Source organism: Suncus etruscus, chromosome 20, assembly GCF_024139225.1.
Source record: "Suncus etruscus isolate mSunEtr1 chromosome 20, mSunEtr1.pri.cur, whole genome shotgun sequence".
Taxonomy (NCBI): Eukaryota; Metazoa; Chordata; class Mammalia; order Eulipotyphla; family Soricidae; genus Suncus; species Suncus etruscus.
In genome coordinates this window covers 44118810-44138320 of record NC_064867.1, presented here as the reverse complement: position 1 = coordinate 44138320, position 19511 = coordinate 44118810, and the positions used below count along the sequence as shown (strand labels likewise).

Sequence of the window (19511 nt, the reverse complement as noted above, 5' to 3'; positions counted from 1 at the left end):
GAGATAGCACAGCAGCGTTTGCCTTGCAAGCAGCTGATCCAGGACCAAAGGTGGTTGGTTCGAATCCCGGTGTCCCAATGGTCCCTTGTGCCTGCCAGGAGCTATTTTTGAGCAGACAGCCAGGAGTAACCTCTGAGCACCGCTGGGTGTGGCCCCAAAAACAAACAAACAAAAAATTTGCTAAAGCAATTTTTTTTTGTGTGTGTGGTTTTTGGGTCACACCCGGTAGTGCTCAGGGGTTTTTCCTGGCTCTGTGCTCAGAAACTGCTCCTGGCAGGCATGGGGGACCATATGGGACACCGGGATTCGAACCAATGACCTTCTGCATGAAAGGTAAATGCCTTACCTCCATGCCATCTCTCCGCCCCGCTAAAGCAATCTTATAATGAGCACTTAATAAGAATCTATAGTATCCCAGTTCCTTTTCTTTTTTTTTTTTTTTTTTTTTGGTTTTTGGGCCACACCCGTTTGACGCTCAGGGGTTACTCCTGGCTATGTGCTCAGAAATCGCCCCTGGCTTGGGGGGACCATATGGGACGCCGGGGGATCGAACCGCGGTTCGTTCCTTGGTAGCGCTTACAAGGCAGACACCTTATCTCCAGCGCCACCTTCCCGGCCCCCCCAGTTCCTTTTCCATTGACCTCTGTGGACAAGACATTAGAACATTTTTGCAGATATAATTTGAAAATTAGTTGCGAAATAATTCACACAGTCCGGGCTGGAGCAGTGGCACAAGCAGCAAGGCATTTGCCTTGAATGCATTAACCTCGGATGAACTGTGGTTCTATCCCTCAGTATCCCATATGGTCCCCCAAGTCAGGAGCGATTTCTGAGTGCATAGCCAGGAGTAACCCCAAGCATCACCGGGTGTGGCCCAAAAACCAAGTATATACACATATGTATATGTACATATATAAAGTCAAACATCACAGCAATGGGAAAACATTCACTAGGATAGCAGAGAATTATTAAAAAAATCCAAGAGGGCCGGAGAGATAGCATGGAGGTAAGGCATTTGCTTTGCATGCAGAAGGATGGTGGTTCGAATCCTGACATCCCATTGGTCCTCGAGCCTACCAGGACCTATTTCTGAGTGTAGAGCCAGGAGTAACCCCTGAGCACTGCCCAGTGTGACACAAAAACCAAAAAGACAAACAAAATTCAACAACAATGCTACTGGAGAGATAGCACAGTGGTAGGGCATTTGCCTTGCAAGAGGCCTACCCAGGAACAATAGCGGTTCAAATCCTGAACCCTGGCATCCCATATGGTCCCCAGTGCCTGGCAGGAGCGATTTCTGAGCAGAGACTAAGCACTGATGGGTGTGCCCCTCCCCCCAAAAAAAATGTTGCAGGAGGTTCTAAAATCTTCTCTTCAGGGGCTGGAGAGATAGCATGGAGGTAAGGTGTTTGCCTTGCATGCAGAATGTCAGTGGTTCGAATCCCGGCATCCCATATGGTCCCCTGTGCCTGCCAGGATCGATTTCTGAGCATAGAGCCAGAAGTAACCCCTGAGCGCTGCCTGGTGTGACCCAAAAACAAAAACAAAAAGGCTTCTCTTCAGTTGGGCTTCCGCTGGGCTTGGTTTCTCCATCTCCACCTTCTTCGGTAGGCTGTTGAGGATGCCTGGGACAGAAAGGCCCTTAGTACTTAAGCTAGAATCTGGGTTGGGGGACCTCTTCATCTTCCTGCTGTTGACTGCCCTCCAATGGGGCTTTCTCTTAGGCTTCTACCCTATCAGTGAACTTGTTAAGTTGCTGCAGGATGGGGGGCTGAGGCCTCGCACAAAGCACCTTTGGTAGAAGAAAGGCTGTGGACATTGGCATCTGGGACATGGCCCAAAGTCTTCAGCTCTCTCCTCATCACTGCCTGCTTCTGTCCCACCAGAAGGAATCTCTGCTATTATGGGTTGTGGGGCAGCTGAGCAACCAGACCAGACCAGAGCAGCATGAAGCCATTCAGAACGGGGGCCATGGTGAAGGGTACTGCACACTTAGTTCAGCTCGAGGGCTCTGTCGTGGTGATTATCCATCAGAGGGTCAAGTCACTCACCATCAGTGGGGGTCTTCTCAGGCCCCCTGGTCCCTGTTTGAGCAGTAGTTGTGAAGTCATCCCATGCATCATATTTCCAACCGGGGGTGAACAGATCTGATGCAGGGTAGCCCCAAAGAATAATTCAACCAAGCTAGTCAGGAGAGAATCATGGAGTCCAGTTGGCTTCTCACCTGATGATCTCTCTGTGGATATCAAGCCAAAACTGAAACTTCTCTTTATTCTACCAGCACAAATTCAACCAGGCAGGGGAGGGTGGAGAGGTGAAAAGGAAAAAGGGAAAAAGGAAGTTGAGGAAATGCTATTGTTTTGGGTCAAAGCAGGTGTCATCTAACACTAGTGGACCTCATGAAACAGGAGTTAGAACCTGACACTCTTGCTTGCAAAGCCTGCGTCCAGCCCTTTGAGCTACCTCTCAGACTCCCAGAGGGAAATTTTTTTTTCTTTTGGTACCATACATAGTGGTACTCAGGGCTGACTCCTGGCTCTGTGCTCAGGGATTACTGTGGCGTGGGGAATCAGATGTGGTTCTGGAGATTAAAACCAGGTAAGTAGGGGGCCGGAGAGATAGCATGGAGGTAAGGCGCTTGCCTTGCATACAGAAGGACAGTGATTCGAATCCTGGCATCCCATATGGTCCTCCGTGCCTGACGGGTGATTTCTGAGCATAGGTCCAGGAGTCAGGAGTAACCCCTGAGCACGGGTGTGACCTAAAAAGAAAAGAAAAGAAAAGAAAAGAAAAGAAAAGAAAAGAAAAGAACCAGGTAGATAGGTCACATGGAAGGCAAGTGCTCCACTCTCTGTTCTATCTCTCTGGTTCCACATTTTTTTTCTTTTTTGGTTTTTGGGTCACACCCAGCAGCGCTCAGGGGTTACTCCTGGCTCTACGCTCAGAACTTGCTCCTGGCAGGCTCGGGGGGACCCTATGGGCTGCCGGGATTCGAACCACCGTCCTTCTGCATGCAAGGCAAACGCCCTACCTCATGCTATCTCTCCAAGTCCTGATGGTCTTTTTTGATATTCCTTTCCGAGCCTTTGTTCCTGCTGGAGCTTCTCCATGTAGAGGGTCCAGTCTCCTCTGGGTCTGTAGAGGAGCCAGATGAGCCTCTTGTCAATGAAGAAGTAATTCCTCGAAATCCTGCCTCTGGGTTTCATTACATTTCAAGAATTCATTGCCTTGGGGTGTCGTCGTCCCCCCCCCCACCTGCTGCTTCAATTACAACACATAACAAATAGTTAGGATATACGCAATCACAATAATGATGGGATCCTGGCAACTGGAATGAAATGGGAGGATCTCCTGTAAAGGGAAGTCAGTGAGAAGGACCAGGACAAACCTGCAGGTCTCACTGATCTGTGATTTATAGATTGTATTAAAGCGGCAAAACATTGGCTCTAGATTACAGAAACAAAGAAGCCATGGAAGGAGAGACAAGTCTGTGCTCTCTTGCTCTCTTTCTCTCTTATGAGTGCAGTATTCTCCTCTCTCTCCCCTCTCTCTCTCTCTCCTCTCTCTCCTTCTCTCTCCCTCTCTCTCCTCTCTCCTCTCTCTCTCCTTTCTCTCCCCTCTCTCTTTCTTTCCTCTCTCCCCTCTCTCTCCTCTCTCTCCTTCTCTCTCTCCCTCTCTCCTCTCTCCTTTCTCTTTCTCCCTCTCTCTCCTCTCTTTCTCCTTTCCTCTCTCTCCTCTGTCCTTTCTCTCCCTCTCTCCTCTCTCTCCTTTCTCTCTCTCCCTCTCTTCTCTCTCTCCTCTCTCTCTCCCTCTCTCCTCCTTTCTCTCTCTCCTCTCTCCTCTCTTTCTCTCTCTCTCTCCCCCCTCTTCTTCTTCTTCCTCCTCCCTCCCGTTTCCACTTCATTTAAGTCACCTATCAAACCTCTACCAGCAGGCAGGCATCACAATGAACATACATGCTTGTATCTTTTCTTTTCTTTCTTTGTTTTTGTTATTTTTTTCAGTCACACTCTGTTGGTATTCAAGGCTTTCTCCTGTTTCTGTGCTCAAGAATCATTCCTGACAGCCTCAAAAACATGGTGCAAGGCAAGCACTCTAACTACTGTACAATCTCTGTCCAGCATACATGGACATTTTTTTTTTTTGGTTTTTGGGTCACACCCGGCAGTGCTCAGGTGTTACTCCTGGCTCTATGCTCAGAGATCGCCCCTGGCAGGCACAGTGGACCACATGGGATGCCGGGATTCCAATCAATGCCCTTCTGCATGAAAGGCAAATGCCTTACCTCCATGCTATCCCTCCAGTCCGGACATATTTTTCTAATGAATGTTTTCGTGCCTTGAAGCTATATACCGGGAAATGGAATTGCTGGATCATATTGGAACTATGTGTTTGTTTTGTTTTGTTCTGTTCTGTTGGGTTATACCCAACAGTGCTCAGGGATTATTTCTGGCTCTGTACTCAGACATTGCTCCTGGCAGGCTTGGGAAACCATATGGGATTCCGAGGATCAAACCCAGGTCTGTCCCCGTTGCTGCATGCAAGACAAAAGCCCTACTGCTGTGCTATCGTTCTGGCCCCTGGATCTATGTGTTTTGAGGAATCTTCATATTGTTTACTATAGAGGTGAATCCAGAAGGGCATTTCCAGGAACAACGTATGAGAGTTCCTTTTTCACCATATCCCTGCCAACACAGGTTGTTTCTAATCTTTTTGATGCAGGTATTCTCTCAGTATGAGGTGACTTCTTATTATCTGCTTAATTTGGATTTCCTTGATAAAGATTGACAGTGAACATTTTATTGGGGGGGGTGCCACACCCAACAATGCTCAGGAATTATTCCTGGTTCTGCTCTTAAGAATCACTCCTGGGGGGCTGGAGAGATAGCATGGAGGTAAGGCGTTTGCCTTTCATGCAAGAGGTCATCGGTTCGAATCCCAGCGTCCCATATGGTCCCCCGTGCCTGCCAGGAGCAATTTCTGAGCATGGAGCCAGGAGTAACCCTGAGCACTGCCGGGTGTGACCCAAAAACCACAAAAAAAAAAAAAAAAAAGAATCACTCCTGGGCCCGGAGAGATAGCACAGCGGCATTTGCCTTGCAAGCAGCCGATCCAGGACCAAAGGTGGTTGGTTCGAATCCCGGTGTCCCATATGGTCCCCCGTGCCTGCCAGGAGCTATTTCTGAGCAGACAGCCAGGAGTAACCCCTGAGCTCCGCCGGGTGTGGCCCAAAAACCAAAAAAAAAAAAAAAAGAATCACTCCTGGCAGTGCTCAGGAGACCACATGGGACCCTGGGGATCAAACCCATGTGCAAAACAAGTGCCCTACCTGCTGTACTATTGTTCTGACCCCAAATACCTTTTCATATGCATACTGGCCATCAGTCTTCTCAGAGAAATATCTGCTCACTTTCTCTCCCCAACTTAAAACAATTTAACTTTTTTGTTTGTTTGTTTTTTGTTTTTGGGCCACACCCGGCAGTGCTCAGGGGTTACTCCTGGCTGTCTGCTCAGAAATAGCTCCTGGCGGGGCCGGGTAGGTGGCGCTGGAGGTAAGGTGTCTGCCTTGTAAGCTCTACCAAGGAACGGACCACGGTTCGATCCCCCGGCGTCCCATATGGTCCCCCCAAGCCAGGGGCGATTTCTGAGCACATAGCCAGGAGTAACCCCTGAGCGTCAAACGGGTGTGGCCCAAAAACAAAAAAAAAAAAAAAAAAAAAAGAAATAGCTCCTGGCAGGCACGGGGGACCCTATGGGATACCGGGATTCGAACCAACCACCTTGGGTCCTGGATCGGCTGCTTGCAAGGCAAACGCCGCTGTGCTATCTCTTGGGCCCCAAAACAATTTAATTTTTGCCGTTTGGAGGTACAACTGGTAATGCTCAGGGTTACTCCTGGCTCTGTGCTCAGAAATTATTCTTGGTGGTGTTCAAATGACTGTGTCAGATGCTGAAGATTGAACCCAGGCCTGCCACATGCAAGGCAAGCACCCTCCCACATTTTTAATGGGATAGTGAATTTATTGATTTCTTTACCACACCCAGCAGTGCTTGGGCTTACTTCTTTTAAAGCAGTTTATTTATTTATTTATTGGTTTGGGGGCCACACCTGGTGATGCTCAGGGGCTACTCCTGGCTCTGCACTCAGAAATCACTCCTAGCATACTCAGGGGACCATATGGGATGCCAGGAACCAAACTGGGTCTGTCCCAGGTTGGGTTGGCCGTATGCAAAGCAAATGACCCACTGCTATGCCATCTCTCCAGCCCCTCAGGGCTTACTTCTGACTCTACGCTTAGGGCGAGCTCAGAGGACTATATAGGATGTCAGAGACTGAACCCAGGTCAGTCACAAGTGAGATAAGTGCCCTACCCACTGCACTATTGTTCTGGCTTCTCAATTTAATATTTGTGACTGCTTAATTTTTGGATATTAACCCTCTATCTGATGTATTCAGTGCAATAATTTTCTCCCATTTTGGGGGGGGTGTTTGGATCATACCCGGCAGTGCTCAGGGGTTACAACTGGGTTTGTGCTCAGAAATCGCTACTAGCAGACTCAGGGGACCGACCATATGGGATGCCAGGGATCAAACCAGGGTCCATGTTGAGTAAGCCGTGTGCAAAGCAAATGCCCTACTGCTGAGCAATCACTCTGCTCCCCTGATCTAGATTTGATCTCCAGTGTCTCATATGTTCCTCTGAACCCACCATGAGTAATTCCTGAGTGCAGAACCAGAAATAACCTCTGAGCACAACCGGATGTGGCCCCAAATCGAAAACACACACAAACACACACACACACACACACACACACACACACCCCGAGATGCAGATACTATTATTACCTCCCTTCTCATTTTACAGGTGAGGCACATTACTTAGGGGACTTCCTCAATATAGACGAAAGCTAAAGCTCGCACTCTGACGGTTTGAGCCAAGTCTCTATTTTCACAGTGAACGGGACTGTCGCAGAAGGGCAGGACTGCTTGGTGACCCCACCCATGCTGTGACGGAAGTGACAGTCATTCAGCAGTGCCAGCGGTAGTACTTAGCCGAAGCAGATGCAGGTATCCCCAGTGACTCAGCAATTCCACTGGTGGAGCTAAATATAAATAAGGACCCAGAGGAACAGCAGGGGGGCTTAATCATGAGACCTGATCCCCCTGGCTGCACGTGCTTCGCTGTTGAGCCTGACCGCTCTGCTGTCCGCAAGCCCCAGACTTACGTGCAAGTCACAAGTGCTCTACTTGCATCACACACAAGTGCGGTGAGCGCCACAAAAAGCGCCACACTGCAACTACAAAGTTTGCGAGCGCCACTGCTAGGAAATAAGACCCCAAGGAGACAAATGTGAGCAGTGCAGAGGCCTCCGGCAAGCACCAGCGTCACGATTACTAACAGGATTCCCGAGAACACATGTGTAAGCACCACAGCTACAGAAGCGCAAACTTCCGAGAGCCTCACAGTGAAAAACATGCGATCGTCACAGCCACGCATGAGTGTGAGTCTGGTCGTCAACAGTGAAGTCCTCAACACACAATCCTTACCTAGCAGGGGAGATGCCGAGATCACGAAGGTGGTTTTCCCAGGGGGAGGCTTATCCATTGCACTCCGGATGTGCTGACCCCTGCGATTTCCCCAAATGTGGGAAGCTCGGCTGCATAATTTGTGGTAGTGGGGGACTGCGTTCGCACTCTCCCCTGAAGAAAAAAAGAAAAGAAAAAAGAAATCCTCAACACAAGCAACAGTAGCAACAAAAAGAAAGAGGAGGGGAATTGAACGAGCAATAGGCCCGGGGCTGGAGAGACAGCACAATGGCAAGGCGTTTGCCTTGCACGCTGATGATCCAGGATCCAGGACAGTGGGTGCTTCGAACCCCGACATCCCATATGGTCCCCCGTGCCTGCCAGGGGTGATTTCTGAGTGCCGCCAGGTGTCACCCAATACCCCCCAAATAAATAAGCTGGCACCAGAGCAACAGTCACATACTGCTGACCCTGATTCGAATCCTGGCACCCCCACCTGGCCCTTCAAATCCACCAGGAGTAATCTTTGAGCAGAGAGTCAGGAGTAAGACCTGAACAAGGCCAGAAATGGTCCCAAAAAATAGACACATTTTCTCAAAGTTCTCAGAGGAGTCCATATGGAGTATTGTACAAAAATGTCCATTATGGGGCCGGGTAGGTGGCGCTGGAGGTAAGGTGTCTGCCTTGCAAGCGCTAGCCAAGGAAGGACCACGGTTCGATCCCCTGGCGTCCCATATGGTCCCCCCAAGCCAGGGGCGATTTCTGAGCACATAGCCAGGAGTAACCCCTGAGCATCAAACGGGTGTGGCCCAAAAAACCAAAAAAAAAAAAAAAAAAAAAAAAAAAAAAACAAAAATGTCCATTATAATATTTGTGATTGAGAATTGGAGTTAAAAGGGTGTTTATCGGGGGCCGGAGTGTTAGCACAGCGGGTACAGCGTTTGCTTTGTAGCAGCTGACCTGAGTTCAATCCCTGGCATCCTATATGGAGCCTGCCAGGAGTGATTTCTTTTTTTTTTTTTTTTTTTTTTTTTTGGTTTTTGGGCCACACCCGTTTGAAGCTCAGGGGTTACTCCTGGCTATGCGCTCAGAAATCACCCCTGGCTTGGGGGGACCATATGGGACACCGGGGGATCGAACCGCGGTCCATCCACTTGCAAGGCAGACACCTAACCTGTAGCGCCACCTTCCCGGCCCCAGCCAGGAGTGATTTCTAAGATCAGAGTCAGGAATAACCTCTGAGCATCGCCGGATGTGACTCAGAAACACAAAGCAGACAAACAAGAAAGGGGCCAGAGAGACAGTACAAACAAGTGCCCTGCTCGCAGTGAACTTGGATTTGATCATACATGCTCAGAACACATATGGCATCCTGAGCCTGGCCAGGAGTAATGTGAATGCAGAATCGAGGGTAAGATCTGTGGGGGCCGAAGAGAACACAGCGGTAGAGCATTTGCCTCGCATGAAGGAGGACGGTGGTTCAAATCCCAGCATCCCATATGGTCCCCTAGCCTGCTGGGGGCAATTTCTGAGTGTAGAGCCAGGAGTAGCCCCTGAGCACTACTGGGTGTGACCCAGAAAACAACAACAACAAAAGAGTAAGACCTATGCACCAAGTATGCCCCCATACCCCTCAAGAAAAGGAAGGGGTTTTCATCAAGGAGACTGTGAGCACGTGAAATATGAAGTATTTGATTCTGTGACTTGTTACCTAATAAGGTAACAATAATAATAAAGTAATAAGATAACAATAGATTTAATACAGAATAAGGTCATTTCTTACCAAAAAAATAAGGCCACTTCTTTATATTTTTATTTTATTTTTTGGTTTATGGGCCACATCTGGCAGTGCTCAGTTATTCCTGGGTTATTCCTGGCTCTGCACTCAGAAATCAGGGGACCATATGGGATGCCAGGGGTTGAACTCAGGTCTGTCCCGGGTTGTCCAAGGCAAACACCCTACCTTTGTGCTATCACTCTAGCCCTGGAAGAAGTTTTTATATATTTAGTTTATTTTTGTTTGTTTGTTTGGGCCACACCTGATGGTGCTCAGGGATAACTCTGGCTCTGCACTCAGAAATCTCTTCTGGCAGGTTCTGGCAGGTTACCATCTGGGATGCAAGGGATTGAGCTGGGGTTCGAGGTGGGGATCAAATCCAGGTCGAAGCTGGGTCAGTCCTAGGTTGGCTGTGTGCAAGGCAAATGCCCTACTCACTGTGCTATTGCCCCAGCCCAATATATTTTGTTTGTTTTGGGACCACACCTGGCTGTGCTTGGGGGTTACTCCTGAGTCTGAGCTCAGACATCGCTCCTAGCAGGCTTGGGGGACCATATGGGATGCCGGGGGGGGGGGGGGGGGGGAAAAAAACCCCAGTCCAGGACCAGGTGCAAGGCAAAAGCCCTACAGTTGTTTATCGCTTTGGTCCTCCAACCTCTGGAATTTAGTTGTTTGTTTTATTTGTCCTTGTTTCTGAAGTGGAACCCAGGGCCTCATAGCTGCAAGGCAAGTGCTTTACTGCTAAGCCACGTCCCCTGCGGGAGTTTAGCTTTCAATAAAGGCCACTCCTTGCAGATAGACAGTGTGTATGTAGCTGATACAATGGTCATTTGCCTTGCCCGTAGATCTTTGACATGCATGTTCCCTCTCTATCAGGATTTCCACGGCAATAATTCAGCCTTCCGGGAGTGACTGCTGAGTGGAAAGGTTTGGACCCTAAACAAACAAAAAAATAGGGGCTGAAGGGGGAGCACAGTGGTAGGGAACCTGGCTTAGATTTCTGGGACCTCATATGGTCCCCTCGAGCCTGCCAGGAGCGATTTCTGAGCACAGAGCAGGAGTGGCTCAGAAAACAAAAAAACAAACAGTATCTGACAATTCTGGGGTTCAGGAGTGCCTTGGGTGACCCTATCGATAAGAGATCAGTCTGACAAGAGCCAGTCGTGCCTAGGCTGGCAAGGCTATTCGTGTGTGACCTACCTAGATGCATTTGGGGACTGCACTTGGGGTGTGGGCGGAGAAGGGAGGGTTTCTGAGTTCTCGGGGCCAAACAGCGATTTGCACATGGCAGACAGGTCTATCTAGCCTTTTGGCTAGTTCCTGAGGTGCCAACTCCGAGCAGGGGATGGAAAGTTGGGGCCGGAGAGATAGCATGGAGGGTATGTGTTTGTTTGCCTTGCATGCAGAAGGACGGTGGTTCAAATCCTGGCATCCCATTTGGTCCCCTGAGCCTGCCAGGTGCGATTTTTGAGCCTAGAGCCAGGAGGAACCCCTGAGTGCTGCCGGCTGTGACCCCAACGCCAAAAAGAAAAAAAAAAGGGGGGCTGCAGGTAAGGCGTTTGCCTTGCATGCAGAAGGACAGTGGTTGGAATCCCATTCGGCATCCCATTGGAGTCCCCCATTGAGCCATTTCTGAGCCTACAGCCAGGAGGAACCCCTGAGTGCTGCCGGCTGGGACCCCAAAACCAAAAAGAAAAAAGGGGGGCTGCAGGTAAGGCGTTTGCCTTGCATGCAGAAGGACAGTGGTTGGAATCCCTTTGGGCACCCCACAGGAGTCCCCTGAGCCCTAAGCGCTTCTTGGGGTGGGACCCAAAACCAAAAAGGAAGAAAAATAAAAGTAAAGTGGAGCGAGGAGCTGAAGGGCTTTTTCCTGGCGCGCGGCCGAGCCCGGCGGGACCCCTGGCATCGTCTCGGTGGGCCGGGCCGGAGCCTGGAAGAAGGGGCGCAGGGAGCGAGGAGTGAGGCCCGAGGGCGCCAGGGGGCGCTGCAGCCTCGCAGTTGCTGAGGAGACTCGTCGGTCCCTCGCAGCGTCGACTGCCGGCCGGCCGGCCTGCCTGCCTGGCTGAGGAGCTCGGCGTCCGCCTGGGCTGAGGCGGAGGAGCCGGGGCACTTCGAGGCTCCCGCCCGCCCGCCCGGGTGCCCGGGCGCCCGTCCCGGCGGGCCACGAGGGAGCTGACATTTGGCGCCCGCAGAAGGCGCGCGGCCGACGCGGCGCTAAGAATAGCCGCTCGCCGGGTCACTCGAGGCCGCTCCCGCTCCCTCCCGGCGGGGCGCCGTGCGGCTCCTCTCCTTTCCCCTCTCCTCTCCTCTCCCCGGCGGGCTCCGATCGCTCGGCCCCGGGCGCATCACGCTCCTCCTTTCTCCCTCGGTTCCTCGCTGTCGCCTCCCCCAGCCGCCCGCCCGCGCGCGCCTTCGCAGCGTCGCGCCGGCCCGCCAGGGCGCCGGCTCCTCGTCTGGGGGGCGTGGCCCGCCGACACGCGGAGGGGCGTGGCCCTGTCTATATAAGGCACCGGGCGTGGTCTCACGGGGCCTGCGACCCCCTGGCCAATGGGAGCGAAGAGGCGTGGCCGCATAGACCGGTGGCGGGGGCGTGGCCTCCAGGGGAGTGTATGCTCCTGGCCAATAGAAGCGCAAGGCGTGGCCTCGTTTTTCAGCCCCGAGGCTACGGAAGCGTGGTCTCCAGAGCTGCTGGGGGTGTGGTCTCCCGGGGCGTGCGGGTCCTGGCCAATAGCCCAGGGCGTGGCCTCATTTCCAGTCCCGAGGCACTGGGGCGTGGCCTCTCGTGCTGAAGGCGTGGCCTCCCGAGCGTGCTGGGGGCGTGGTCTCCCGGGGCGTGTGGGTTCCTGGCCAATAGGAGCGCAGGGCCTGGCCTCATTCTCGGGTTCTGAAGCTCCGGGGGCGTGGTCCCCCGGGCGTGCTGGGGGGCGTGGTCTCCCGGGGCGTGTGGGTTCCTGGCCAATAGGAGTGCGGGGCATGGCCCCACTGTCTGGCCCCGATGCTCTTGGGGGCGTGGTCTCCCGGGGCGTGCCATATCCTAGCCAATAGAAGCGCAGTGCAGGGTGTGGCCTCATTTCCCAGCCCCGAGGCTTTGGGGCGTGGCCTCCCGGGGCGTGTGGGCTCCTGGCCAATAGGAGCGCGGGGCGTGGCCCTTTCGGCACGCGAAGGGGCGTGGCCTCCCGGACGACCCCCCCCCCTTTCCCCCTGGAGACTCCCGAGTCTTGCCAGGAGGGGCCGGGCTCGGGGGCGAGGCCTCCCCGGGGTGTGCGGGCTGCCGGCCAATGGGCGCCGGGGGCGTGGCGGGGGCGTGGCCTCCGCGGGTTCCCCGCTCCGGGTCTCTTTCCCCTGGACGTGCGCCGCCAGATCGGTCCCCGGGCGCCCCGTAGCCCTCTTGGCTCCCCAGCTGGTGCCCGTCCTCGTCCTCGTGCTCTGCCGCCTTGAGGACCGGCCAGCCCAGCCCGGCCCGGCCCGCGCGCGCCTGTCACCTGCCACCCGGCCCGGCTGTCGGTCCCCATCGCCTGGGTCCTCAGCCCCGCTGCGCCCCCGGACGAGATGCCTTCTGGTTTCCAGCAGATCGGCTCCGAAGTAAGGCGGCCCACCTGGGGGTCCGGACAGGCTGGGCTCCTGGGCCCCCGCTTGGCTTGGCCCGGGCCAGGTCGTAGTTGGGGTCACCAGGAGGCCTGGGGGGGGGCTGGCTATTTATACTCAGAGAGGACAGACACCCCGTGACCTGACCGTGGGATTCCAACAGACAGGCAGGGAGGGCAGGGTGACCCTGGGGGAGACACAGCTGCTGACCCCCTGGGGCAGGTTGGGGGACTGGCAAGGGTCTGGGGGACCCCACTCCTTGCCTCACCAGGTCCAGGCGGGTCTTGGCCTCCAGGCGCTCGGCCTGTCCACTGGGACACAGTCCCTGGGGCGAGTGCCCCCGCCCCCACCCTGGCCCCCCTCCAGGACACTGAACTTTCCCTTGGCCCCGTGGCTGGTTGGGGGGGGGCAGGAGGGAGCGTCACCCCTCTTCCCCAGCTCAGGTTTCCTGCTTGGAGACAGGCTGTGCCGCCAGCGAGCCAGCCAGGGCCACCGGGGCCACCGCCCCTCAAGCTCACACCACTGGCCCTCCCTCCCTCCCCTGGGCCTGGCTTCCCCGGACAAAAGTGGCCTGCACCCCACCCCACCCCAGCCTCCCTAAGGGCGCAGAAGAGGAAGGCCAGGGCGGAGACAGGGACAGCCCCCCCAAGAGGCACACTAGGGCCAAGGGGAATGACCTCTGTGTCCTTCTTGGGCCTCTTAGGGGTCTCCAGGCGCTGGAGGAGGAGACACCCAGAGGGGACCAAGGAAGACCAAAGGCTGAAAAGGAGTTGAGCGTACTTGTTAGTTCATAAACCAGCACTTTCAGGCCTGGTTTCAGACAAAACCAGCGAATGTCACTGTTGGGTTTGGATGGTCACACTTCCACTGACTGTGAAGGCGGGCAACATTCCCTCCACTTCACAGCAGAGGAAATCTAGGTTGACTTGGGAAGTGACTTGCCCAAGGTCACACGAATCAAAACTCGGCTCTCCTAATGTCAAGCCTACCTCAAGGTCACAGAGGAATTGTGAGATTGAGGTCCTCAAACATTGCCCTGCCGAATGCAAATATTAATTTCTTTTTTTTTTTTTTTTTTTTTTTTTTTTTTTTTTTTTTTGGTTTTTGGGCCACACCCGGTAACGCTCAGGGGTTACTCCTGGCTATGCGCTCAGAAGTTGCTCCTGGCTTGGGGGACCATATGGGACGCCGGGGGATCGAACCGCGGTCCGTCCAAGGCTACCGCAAGCAAGGCAGGCGCACCTTACCTTTAGCGCCACCGCCCGGCCCCCTCAAATATTAATTTCTTTCTTTTTCCCCCCACCCCCGCAAATACTCATTCTTCCCCCTGCCCTGGTTATTATGGGTTTGTCCTGCTCTTGTTTATATTGAGTTCTTCATGCAATTCCTAATATGGCCCAGTTTCTCTTGCCAACATGTTGGATGGGACCCAACCCACATCTTAAAGCTGTGGCTGGAGGAAAAGAAACCACAGTCACAGTGACATACCTCTTCTCTCCTGTCTGTTCAGGATGGTGAACCCCCGCAGCAGCGAGTCACCAGGACCCTGGTCCTTGCTGTCTTCTCTGCTGTGCTTGGCTCCCTGCAGTTCGGTTACAATATTGGTGTAATCAATGCTCCACAAAAGGAAAGTTTGGGGTGTCCAAAGAAGAGGGGGAGGAAGAGCTTAAGAGATTGAGTACAGGGGCCAGAGCAGTAGCATAGCTGGTAGGACATTTGCTTTGCACACAATCAACCGGAGGTTCAATCCCCAGCATCCCTTATAGCCCCCCCCCCCCCCCGGCCTGCCAGGAGTAACTCCTGAGTGCCATGGGGTGCGGCCCCCAAACAAAACAAAACCACCACCAAACAGAGGAAGTACATAGCTTCGTATTCAGAAGTCTATTCCCAGCACTTCATGGTCCCCGGGGTTCCACCACCTTGTCCCCAACAAGTGGTAGGGGTGATGAGGGAGGGTATGGTAGAGAAAGGCCTGTGAGGCATCATTCCTATGTTATCCACTCAGGTTATTGAACAGAGCTACAACAAGACATGGCTGGGGAGACAGGGGCCGGAGGGGCCTGGATCCATCCCACCGGGCACTCTCACCACCCTCTGGGCTCTCTCTGTGGCCATCTTTTCTGTGGGCGGCATGATCTCCTCCTTCCTCATCGGCATCATCTCTCAGTGGCTGGGAAGGTAGGACACTGAAGGGCAAGAACGAGGGTCAGAAGGGGAGCCGGGAACGGCTGGGCGCTCTTACGGCCCCTTTGTTTGCCAGGAAGAGGGCCATGCTGGTCAACATCATCCTCGCAGTTTTGGGGGGCGCCCTCATGGGCCTAGCCAACGCAGCTGCCTCCTACGAGATGCTCATTCTCGGACGGTTCCTGATTGGCGCCTATTCAGGTACTGACCTGACCCAGCCGGTTCTCTCTCATCACCCCTCGGCGTGGGCTAAGTGTGGGCTGCCCCCCTCGAGCTGTCTTTTCTTTCCTCTGTGCAGGGCTGACGTCGGGGCTGGTGCCCATGTATGTGGGAGAAATTGCCCCCACTCACTTGCGAGGTGCATTGGGGACACTCAATCAATTGGCCATCGTCATTGGCATTCTGATAGCCCAGGTAACTGGGCCTAGCCTTGTGGGGGGCTAGGCAAGGGGACGAAGGGATTCCAGGGGACAGACTTAACGTCCCGTCCCTCTTGCGACTCTGCTCTCACAGGTGCTGGGCTTGGAGTCTCTCCTGGGCACTTCTACCTTATGGCCACTGCTCTTGGGTATCACAATTCTGCCTGCTCTCCTGCAGCTGGTCCTGCTACCTTTCTGTCCAGAAAGCCCCCGCTACCTCTACATTATTCGGAACCTGGAGGGTCCTGCCAGAAAGAGTGAGTGTCCCATTCCCTATTATTTGGGGGGGGGCACTTGGAATGGAAGTACTCAGGGGTTACCTGGCTCTGAGCTCAGCAATCACTCCTAGCGAGGTGTGGGGACCACGAGGGACACTGGAGACTCGAACCCGAGTTGGTCACAGAAGAAGCAATGCCTTACCCGCTGTACAATCGCTCCGGCCCCTGCCCTCATCCCATCTTCTCGAGCCAAGCATCCCTCTTCCCAGGCCTCTCCCAGGCCTCTCAGGACTGATCCTCCTTCCCCTCAGGTCTGAAGCGCCTGACAGGCTGGGCGGACGTGTCTGGAGCACTAGCTGAGCTGAAGGAAGAGAAGCGCAAGTTAGAGCGTGAGCGGCCACTGTCTTTGCTCCAGCTTTTGAGCAGCCGTACCCACCGGCAGCCCCTCATCATCGCGATTGTGCTGCAGCTCAGCCAGCAGCTATCTGGCATCAACGCGGTATGTGGAAGAGCTGTGGGGAGGGCAAGGCTAGAGAAGAGCCGAGAAAGGGGAGAAGGGGAAAAAGGCCTTGGGGGGGCACGAAGATTTTATTTAAACTTAATTTGATTGATTGGTTATTGGGTCACACCCAGAGGTGCTCTGGAGTTACTCCTGGCTCTGCACTCAGAAATCGGTCCTGACAGGCTAAGGGACCATATGGATGCTGGGAATTGAACCAGGTCCCTCCCAGTTTGGCAGATGCAAGGCAAGTGCCCTACCTACCACTGTGCCATCTCTCCGGCCCCAGAAATATAGTTTAATAGGCTGAGCTTTGTGTGGGGGAGACCCAGATTCCATTCCAGTATCACATAGTCCCTGAGCATGGAGGACCTGAGCCCTGGCATGACATGGTACCTCGGTCTACTGGGAGATTCCTGAGCAGAGCCAGGAATAACTCCAAACACTGGCAGGCATAATTCACAAATCCACTCCCCGCCCCCCCCCCCCCCCGCAAGAAAAAAATCACTCAGGTTTATCCAGCACGGTGCCTTTGCAAGAGGAGGAGGAAAAGTCCTGTTATCCAATTTTCTTCTCCCTCACTTACAGGTTTTCTACTATTCAACTAGCATCTTTGAGTCAGCGGGGGTCGGGCAGCCAGCCTATGCCACCATCGGAGCTGGTGTGGTCAATACCGTCTTCACTTTGGCCTCAGTGAGTACTGGCCTCTGAAATGGCCCCTTCATTGGCTTTACCTCCCTGCATGTCTGCTGTTCCTACTCTTTTCTGTCTTCTTCCGAGGCCTCATGTAAACCTGCCCACCCACCACCCCACCTATTTTTTTTTTGAAATTTTTTTATTTTGGGGCCATCCCCAGCAGTGCTCGGGAGTTACTCCTGACTCTAAGCTCAAGAATTAATCCTGGGGCCGGTGTGGTGGCACTAGAGGTAAGGTGTCTGCCTTGCCAGCGCTAGCCTAGGATGGACCGCAGTTCCATCCCCCGGCATCCCATATGGTCCCCCAAGCCAGGAGCGACTTCTGAGCGCATAGCCAGGAGTAACCCCTGAGCGTCACTGGGTGTGGCCCAAAAACAAAACAAAACAAAACAAAAATCCTGGTAGAGCCTGGGGAACCATATGGGATACTGGGGATCAAGTCCAGGTCATCCATAGGCAAGATGAGGGCCCTATCTGCTATGCTGTTGCTCTAGCCCACCCATCCTAAAGGGCCCCTGCCAAGCCTCGGTTCTCCCTCTAGGTGTTCTTGGTGGAACGCGCAGGGCGCCGGACACTCCACTTGCTGGGTCTGGCAGGAATGTGCGGCTGTGCCATTTTGATGACGGTAGCTCTGCTTCTGCTGGTAAGGTTTCTCTTGGTGACCAGCAAGGGGACCGATGGCCCTGCCCAAGCCCTGGGGACATCTGGAGACTGCAGCCAACCAAGGCTATTCCTCAATGTAGAGGCCTTTAGTCCTAGGGATAGCTGGCATGGTCTGTACTCAGGAGGGACCCAGTCTACATTGGGATCCACTCTGGAACTTTTAGCTAAACACTGGCAGCCTGACAAAAAGCCACTGTCAAGCCTCAGAACCAGGAGTTCCTATGGACATACCTTTAGATCTCAGGAAGAATCAACACTGGAAGATAACATTCCCCTGTTCTAAATCTCCTTGGGCAAACCGTCACTGTCCAAAAAGGATCTTGGCCTATTCTAACCTGTAAGGAGGAGATTTCAGTTCTTGGGTAGAGGACAGAGGAAGAGAGAAGCTCACTTCCTTGTTTTCCCTGCCTGCCCTAGGACCGGGTTCCAGCTATGAGTTACGTCTCCATTGTCGCCATCTTTGGCTTTGTGGCCTTCTTTGAGATTGGTCCCGGTCCTATTCCTTGGTTCATTGTGGCTGAGCTCTTCAGCCAGGGACCCCGCCCGGCAGCCATGGCTCTGGCTGGTTTTTCCAACTGGACATGCAACTTCATTATTGGCATGTGTTTCCAGTATGTTGCGGTAAGTCTTCTACATTGTAGGCTAGAGGTGAGCAACTCAGAACTATCCCACATTTTCCTAGTCGAAGACCCCCTCCTCCAAAGGCTGCTGTGCTGTGCACAGCCCACGTACTACTAGTAGGTCTAGGGATCTTTGGGGTGGATAATACGGGTACTAAAGATCACCTTCTCGACCAGAACCAAAGGACAGGATGAAAGAACTCAGAGACCAGAAAAGTGAGGGTATCTTCAAAACAATCCATTGGAAAAACTTTAGACTTAGAATACATATACTGTGGAGCCAGAGCGATAGCACAGCAGTAGAGCATTTGCCTTGCATGCAGCCGACCCAGGTTGGATCCCCTGGCATCCCATGTGATCTCCCAAGCGTGCCGGGTGCGATCCCTGAGTGCCGCCGGGTATGACCCCCGCCCAAAATACATACACTGCGCATGACTGGGAATCCAAGTAGTGCAGCAACATGGGATGGTAAAGCAGTAAAGAACTAGAGGGGCTTCAAGTTCAGAGATTTCGTTTTGTACGAAATTCTCAATGCTGATCATTTGCATGACCCTGCCAAGGAGCGACTGCTTTCTGCAAGGTTCCCAGATCCCTCTGAGACCTCAGTTTCTAGCTTGTCTGAGACCACCCCCTCCTTCTCTGTCAACACTTTTTATTCACCTGTCCCAGGATGCTATGGGTCCCTACGTCTTCCTTCTGTTTGCGGCCCTCCTGCTTGGCTTCTTCATCTTCACCTTCCTAAAAGTTCCTGAGACCCGAGGCCGGACGTTCGATCAGATCTCAGCTGCCTTCCGCCGGACCCCCTCTCTTTTAGAGCAGGAGGTGAAGCCCAGCACAGAACTCGACTACTTAGGGCCAGATGAGAATGACTGAGGGGCAGACCTAGGTGGGAAAGCCTGTTCGCTACCTCCCTAGAGACCCCTCCTTTCCTCTGCAGCACTTTAACCCTCTGTCCCCGTTACTTCCAGGCTGGAGAAAGTCCCTGCTGCCTGGTAGAATTGGGGAACTGGAGGGAAGGGTGGTCTGAGCACCCCCGCATTCCCCTGTGTGACTCTGATTATGTGTTGTGGTTATGTTATGTGATGGCCATCAGGGTGGGCCATTCCCCCCCCCTCCTACCCTCCTTCCATAGCCCACCCCCTCCCTGCCAAAAAGAATTGGGAGGAGAGAAGCCCCAAGACTGACTTTCGCAGGCTGAGCTGTAGATGATACCAGGACTGGAGAAACCCAGTTCCAGCCACCGTGAACTCCTCCCACTCAGAATCTGGCACTTTGTCTGAAATCTTGCTACAGACAGAGACTGGGGCAAAGGACATCCTCTCC

The 19511-nt window shown here is 53.5% G+C and overlaps 2 protein-coding genes and 1 non-coding gene across 5 annotated transcripts in view; all 3 read left to right on the top strand.

The window, feature by feature from the left end:
* EIF5A (eukaryotic translation initiation factor 5A) overlaps window positions 1-19511 on the top strand; it is a 153650-nt gene that overhangs the window by 99854 nt on the left and 34285 nt on the right. The gene's annotated exons all lie outside the window — the stretch shown is intronic.
* LOC125998395 (U1 spliceosomal RNA) lies at window positions 7542-7705 on the top strand. Its single transcript, XR_007491972.1, has one exon. It is a non-coding gene; the product is annotated as a U1 spliceosomal RNA (small nuclear RNA).
* On the top strand, window positions 12279-19323 carry SLC2A4 (solute carrier family 2 member 4). Its single transcript, XM_049766125.1, has 14 exons — window positions 12279-12329; window positions 12437-12653; window positions 12745-12887; window positions 13162-13224; window positions 14401-14515; window positions 14894-15068; window positions 15151-15275; window positions 15373-15488; window positions 15588-15750; window positions 16023-16210; window positions 16799-16903; window positions 17447-17548; window positions 17986-18189; window positions 18858-19323. The coding sequence occupies exons 1-14, from the start codon at window positions 12279-12281 to the stop codon at window positions 19059-19061; spliced, it is 1971 nt and encodes a 656-aa protein (XP_049622082.1). The 3' UTR covers window positions 19062-19323.